This window comes from Arachis duranensis, chromosome 5 (assembly GCF_000817695.3).
Source record: "Arachis duranensis cultivar V14167 chromosome 5, aradu.V14167.gnm2.J7QH, whole genome shotgun sequence".
NCBI lineage: Eukaryota > Viridiplantae > Streptophyta > Magnoliopsida > Fabales > Fabaceae > Arachis > Arachis duranensis.
In genome coordinates, this window is record NC_029776.3 from 86,575,570 (window position 1) to 86,582,506 (window position 6,937).

Genomic DNA, 6,937 nt, shown 5'->3' on the forward strand with positions numbered 1-6,937 from the left:
TTAAAATCAATATAGTTTAAATAACTAAAAATATTTAAAATCAATATGTGTTATTAATATCATAAGATTTGATCATTTTATGATTAGAATCAAATATTATTATCATGATTACCACGACCGGTGCAATTATCATATCATTATCATATATTATTATTATTATTATTATTATTAAAATAATTAAAAGTATTTTCAATTGATAAGTAGTTTAATAATGTATTAAATATTAATTTGATATAATTATAATAAAGATATGTTTCTAAATTAGTATAATTATGTATTATTCATTAAATATTAATTATAATAAAAATTATTTTTTATAAAATAATTTAGAATAGAAAATAGAAAAATTTATTTTGGAGGAAAAACGGAGTCACGAGGGATCGACACCTCACCTTCATTAGTTGGGAGAAAACTCAGTTTTAGTACATTAAGTAGATAGATACTCTTAAGCTTAAAATCCTTATTAAAAAATTAAAATATCATATATTTAACAAAATATATTTATTACCTTGACTATTTTACATTTGTTATCAATAATCACACACTAATTACCATAATTATAATGATCCGTTGGATAGGTATGTTAACTATTTATGGATGGTTGCATGACCTTCTTTAAAGCTCATGAGAAGCATCGTGAAGGTGCCTGCATGGTATAATTACACCCTGAGTGTGTAGTTACGTATACGTATGACCTAATTACTATATAATAATATTGGAGGTAGCAATAATTAAGAGATCAAAGAAGATAATAATGTGGAAGCTGAAGGTTTCAGAGAGGAAAGAGGAGAAGGAGTGGGTTAGAAGCATGAACGAGCATCTTGGAAGACAGTTTTGGGAGTTTGATCCACACCTTGGAACCCACCAACACCATCTTCAACTTCAACAACTTCGCCAACACTTCACCGATAACCGCTTCCAATCTAACCATTCCTCTGATCTCTTAATGAGATTTCAGGTCCATAATTACATAATTCTTTTTCTCTTTCATTTTTATTGTGATTTCTTTCCTAATTAAGTTTATATCTACCTATCTCATAATAAATTAATAATTATATTATATATACACTAAAATTAATTACTAAAATCAGCCACCAGTATAAAATATGTACTCGAATATAAATATATATTGAAAATAAATTAAACCACTTATGTATCTATACATAAATATATTGGTGACTGATTTTAGTGTACAAATAGTATTTTCCTTTAATTTAACCTGATTTGATGTTAATTTTTATATGTACATAATATTGTTATATAATTAATAACTGTATTTTCACTCTTTCTCCTTTTCATAAAAAAAATAAAAAATATGCTTATTAATTAATTATTTGATTTCCTTTTTCTTAATATGGTAAATACATCATGTTGATTACGAAATTTGCTAGTCATGCATTTTTTAATATATAAATACACATATTGATTACATACGTAACATTGTATTTTTTTTAATATATAAATAATAAAGGTGGAAACTCAAGTGCACTCGACTTCACGTGAAGTTAATACTGGAAAGTTGTTAGATAATTTAACTGATTTGACTAAATTTTCATCTAACGTTCTCAGATATTAACTCTATATGAAATCGACTTCACCTAAGTTTTTACCATAAATAAGTGTATTTCTGGCGGAACGTATTAGACTCTAATCACGAAAAATCTTATTATATATGCGATAAATGGTAAAATTTGCAGGTTACATATTAAATTCATATTTATCATCAAATTTCACTACTAATTTTAATTTTTGTCTCAAATATACAAGTAAAATCTAAAATATCATTAAAGAAGCTATCAGCTATGTAAGTTCTTTTAACACCCTAAGCGAATAATCTTTTTGAGTTATATACTTATATATATTGTTCTTCAATTTAATCATTTTTAACAAAATTGCTGAAGCTGATGATTTAATTTTATCTATGTTTAATTTGCATATATATAGTTCGCGAGGGAAAAAGGGTTAAAGATGAATAACAACAACGTGAATAAGATTGAGAAGGTTGAAAGTGAAGAAGAAATAAAAGAGGAAGTAGTGAGAAAGACACTAAAAAGTGCATTGAGATCTTTATCGACTCTGCAAACTGAGGATGGTTTCTGGCCTGGTGACTATGGTGGTCCTTTGTTCCTTTTACCCGGTTTGGTATGTAATTATTATCATTAATTAACTAATTAACATCTAATTAATTATAAATAATCTCTTCTTTTTTAGTAAAAAATTATATAAAAACCTAATTACAAATTTAGTAAAATTATAAAAATTAAAAGAATAATTAAATCTATTTAATATTAACCTGTATAATATTTTATTATTTTTTGCTGGAAGTGTTTTTGTTTTATTTCTTGGATGATGTTGGTGAGTTTGGAATCTAATTGGGTAGAATATTCTTGGTTGATGGGAGATGAATAAGACAATTTTTTTCCGAGGTAAGAACCTCTATTAACAAATTCATCACTTTAATTTCTAAAACCATCAATTTAACGTCTCCGAAATTATATAATTTGTAGTTTATTTTGGGAGTTAACAAAGACCAAATTATATATCTTTTGATTTTAAAAATTTTTTTAAAAAAATTAAATTAATATAAAAAATATGAATGATTTTATTTTTAACAATCAGTTTAGAATGTTAATGAATTATTATTGTTTTGTTAATTTCTCGTGTTAAATAGTACTTTAGTATAGTACGTAATATTTGTTTACTGTGTGTGTTACTATGACATGTCACATCATATTATTAATCATTACATGACATATCAAGAAAAATGTTCAACGAAAATGATACAATAAATTAACAAACAACAGTTATCTATATTGTTTGTGTATAAAAATATACATTCTGTTCCTTCTCTATATTGTTTGTGTATAAAAATATAAGACAATAAATATACATTCTTTTTACATTAGTTAATGGTCCCCCTCTTATCTTATCATTCGTACGTACATGAATTATATGAATTCTTAATTTATTATAAACTGAGTTGTTAATGAAGATGTATACGAGTGATTTTATAGTTTAATATATGTTCTTTAGACTATAAATCGTGCTTTTTTACAAGTTTACTCTAATTTGTTATTAACGAGTAAGGACAGACGACAAATAGTTTTACGATTTGCTATAATTAAAAGAATTATGTATATTTGTGTTTTTAGCCTTCAAAAATTAGTTAGGGAAAAAGAATTTATGAAGATACTCTGTAAATTTAATCATATTTTTAAAGTTAAAATTATAATATAAATTTGTATATTAATAAATATTATATTTATTTATTTTTATTATATTTATATATTAAAATGAACTTTTGAAAAATTATACCAAATCGAAATGCACTTGGTAAGGGTAATACAAATAATGTCATTTTTAATATGAGTAAATAGTCAATTTAATCTTTAAAAAATTATCTATTTTTTAAATTGGTTTTTAAATTTTTTTTTAATTAAATTCATTTTTCAAAAATTTTAAGTTAGTCGTATTAGTTTTTCTGTCATTTTCGTTGCTAATAGTGTTAGAGTTTGCAGATATAACATATTAAGTAATATCGTACCACACATTTAATAGTCTTAATTGGTGAATAATATGATAATCTTATAAAATTAGATAAAATCAATATTAAATTAAGGAATTTTAATGTCTCAAGGTCTTTTTAATTAGATTTTGATTTAATATAATTTTATGAACTTATTATGTTAATAATCAATTAAAACTCCTAAGCGTAGTATCATTTAATGTGTCATATTAGTAAATTTTGATGCTGTCAACAAAAGAAATGATGAAAAAACCAACTTGATTTACTTAAAATTTTTAAGGTAGCATTTGTTTTGAGGTATTGAGACAGGAATTGGAAGATTGAGATTTAGTATCATGTTTGTTGGTTTAGAGATTGGTATTAAAATTTCTGTCGCTGTCCCCAAAATTTCAATATTGCAGTATCTCTAAAAAGTAAAAACACAGGAGACTAAAATTTTTAGAGATAGAGACTAAAACTTTAATAACATTTTATATTTAAGATACCTTTATTTCAATTTAAAAAATAAGTAATTTTTTAGAGACTCGATCATTTATTTTTTTAAATATATTTAGATATTTAATACATTGATAGTATATTTAAAGTATAAAAAATTTAATTTTTGAATGATGTGGTAGGTGATTGGATTATGGGTAACTGGAGCTATCAATGCTATCTTGTCGCCTGAGCATAAGCAAGAGATCCGGCGTTATTTGTTCAATCACCAGGTATTTCTATATATTACTGCTTTTTTTCTATATATCTAATTATCTATATCGTTTAAAAATTTTGATATATTTAAGATTACTGCATATAAATACATTGAATTTTGATTATATACAAATTTAAGGAATATATGTCTACTATTCTGAAAATTGGAAGTGATTTAATTTGAAATCAAATTATTTTGTTGGAAATTAAACAAAAAATAAAAAATTGTTTCACCTAGAAATACTATAGAAGCCATTATTTGTTATTTCATTTTTTTCATTTTAATTCTAAAATTTTTGTGTTCTGAACCTTTAATCTCACAGATATTTTAAAAGAAAAAATATTATATATATTTTCAAATATTAATATATATTTTGTGGACCGACATACCCAAACATTATTACGATGTATTATTGTTATTAAATTTTTTGGATACATTCTGTACAATAAATAAGTAAGACCATATAGAGGTGCTTCATCTTAGTTAGTTGGGACATTGGTGACAAATAAACACGAGCAAGGACAGTTACATTATTCAATAAAGAAAAGTCTAGGGGCCAACAATTTTATTGCATTTTGGCCAGCATGTAATCAGCAGAGAAATGTGAGCCATTTGATGAAATCTCACACCAATCTCATACCATCAAATCATGATTGATGGCTAGTTGATGGCTACCAATCACAAATATTGCTACCCGCTTGCTCATTTAATAATTCTAATAAGAAGCTCTTTATTTCATTTGTTGGAATATAAATTGTTTGTACACATGCACCAGTAGTCTTTGTAATTAGTATGTATCTGGACATAAGACACAAGAATTCGGTTAATTTAATTTGCTTTGATGAGAAATTGGAATTATTATTCTCAGCAAACATTATTTTATGCGTATAAAATTTTAAATTCAAAATTGTTAAAATAAAATACAAATTTGACTGTCACTAAAACATTAGCTAGCTAGAGGCATTTTTTCTTTTTATTTTATGTTTAGCGAGCACCAATTTAATTGCCAAATCATCTGCCTGACGATTTTTTTGTAGTGACGGGAAACAATGCATAATTATTAATTAATTAGTTTGGTTAATTTGTTATTATGGATCGGAGCATAGAACAAAGATGGAGGTTGGGGATTGCATATAGATGGGGAGAGCACAATGCTAAGCACAGCTTTGAATTATGTGACACTGAGATTGATCGGAGAAGACGTCGACGGCGGAGATGGCGCCATGCTCAAAGCAAGATCCTGGATCCTCCATCGTGATGGTCTCACTTCTATTCCTTCATGGGGCAAACTCTGGCTTTCAGTAATAACTCACCTATTTCTCTGAATTTATAATTAAATTTTTATATAAATATTTTATTAATTTTATTATTTTTTATTTGATATGAAAATGACTTAATTACAAAATTAAAAATAACGTAAAAATTTAACTAAAACAGAAAAATATAAAAATTTAATTACAAATTTAATAAAATTATAAAGACTAACAAGAATAATTACGGTTTATAGTATACCTTAATTAACTTTCATTTAATTTCTAACTAGTTTAATTATGAATGATAATTTAAGGTCCACTCCCATTTTAAAGTATGTCCAAAAGTAGTAGAAACAAGATAAATTATTCAATTTTATTAACTTTCGTTTAATTTATAACTAGTTTAATTATGAATGATAATTTATTTAAGGTCCCACTCCCATTTTAAAGTATGTCCAAAAGTAGTAGAAACAAGATAAATTATTCAATTTTATTAAATATAAAAATGGCAATTATTGTAGAATATAGTAGTAGTATAATTTGTTGTTGCAAATTGCAGGGGTTTTCGAAATAATATATAATTTAATAAAATAAAAAGGTATGGTACGTACATTGTTATTAAATTAATATTAATATATAATAAGATGGGTTATTATTGGCATAGGTGCTTGGTGTATATGAATGGAGTGGCATGAACCCAATACCCCCAGAGCTATGGCTGCTTCCCTACTTTGTTCCTGCTCACCCTGGTTCATTCTCATTTATAATTTTATATCTCAAATCCAATATATAATATTACTGCCACATATCTCAATCTTTTTTGTAATGATCTTACCAATAAATGTGACCTTAATTTCTGCTTATCACTTTAATAGAATATCTATCATATTTTGTAGTTGGAGAGAACATACATTAATACATATACAAACTAAGAAATATAAATATAAAATAAGTAAAAAATAGTGTGTTTTAAGATTTCTTTTTGGATACTTTCTATATTTTTGAAAAAATAGAGACCCAAGAAAATACAAGTTAAGCATAGTTTTAAAAGGTTAGGTACGATTTTGATTCTTAATATAGAGGTCAAAAATTTATTTTGTCACTGATTTCATTTTCGCTATAAAATGGTCCCAAAGATTTAACTTAATTTTAAAATTGTTCTTTTTACTAAATTTTTTATTTTCATTATCAAATTACCTCTAACTAAAAAGAATATAAAAAAACGGAAAAAGAGAAGGGAAGGTCGCGCTTTGGGGTGTTTCCAAGAAAGAAGAGGGGGAAGGTGGGGAATCTCTTCGCCGTGGCCGCTGCTCCTCGCCGCCACCGCTACTTTCTCGCTGCTGTTCCTTTCTTCCCCAGCACACATAATTCACACTAACGGTAAGAGAGGGGAGAGTAGAGGGAGAGAGAAAGAGAAGAGAGGAATGGAGTCGTTTTCGTCGCCACACCCCTGCCCTCGTCGAGATT

General features: G+C 26.0%; 1 protein-coding gene across 1 annotated transcript in view; it reads left to right on the forward strand.

Moving 5' to 3' along the window:
• The first annotated feature begins 692 nt into the window (after positions 1–692).
• LOC107490126 (probable oxidosqualene cyclase) overlaps positions 693–6,937 on the forward strand; it is a 13,467-nt gene continuing 7,222 nt past the window's right edge. Inside the window, exons 1-5 of the mRNA XM_016110892.3 lie at positions 693–958; positions 1,945–2,142; positions 4,144–4,233; positions 5,324–5,518; positions 6,135–6,219. Coding sequence (XP_015966378.1) covers positions 755–958; positions 1,945–2,142; positions 4,144–4,233; positions 5,324–5,518; positions 6,135–6,219 — 772 coding nt within the window. The 5' untranslated portion in view covers positions 693–754. The remainder of the gene's footprint in view (positions 959–1,944; positions 2,143–4,143; positions 4,234–5,323; positions 5,519–6,134; positions 6,220–6,937) is intronic.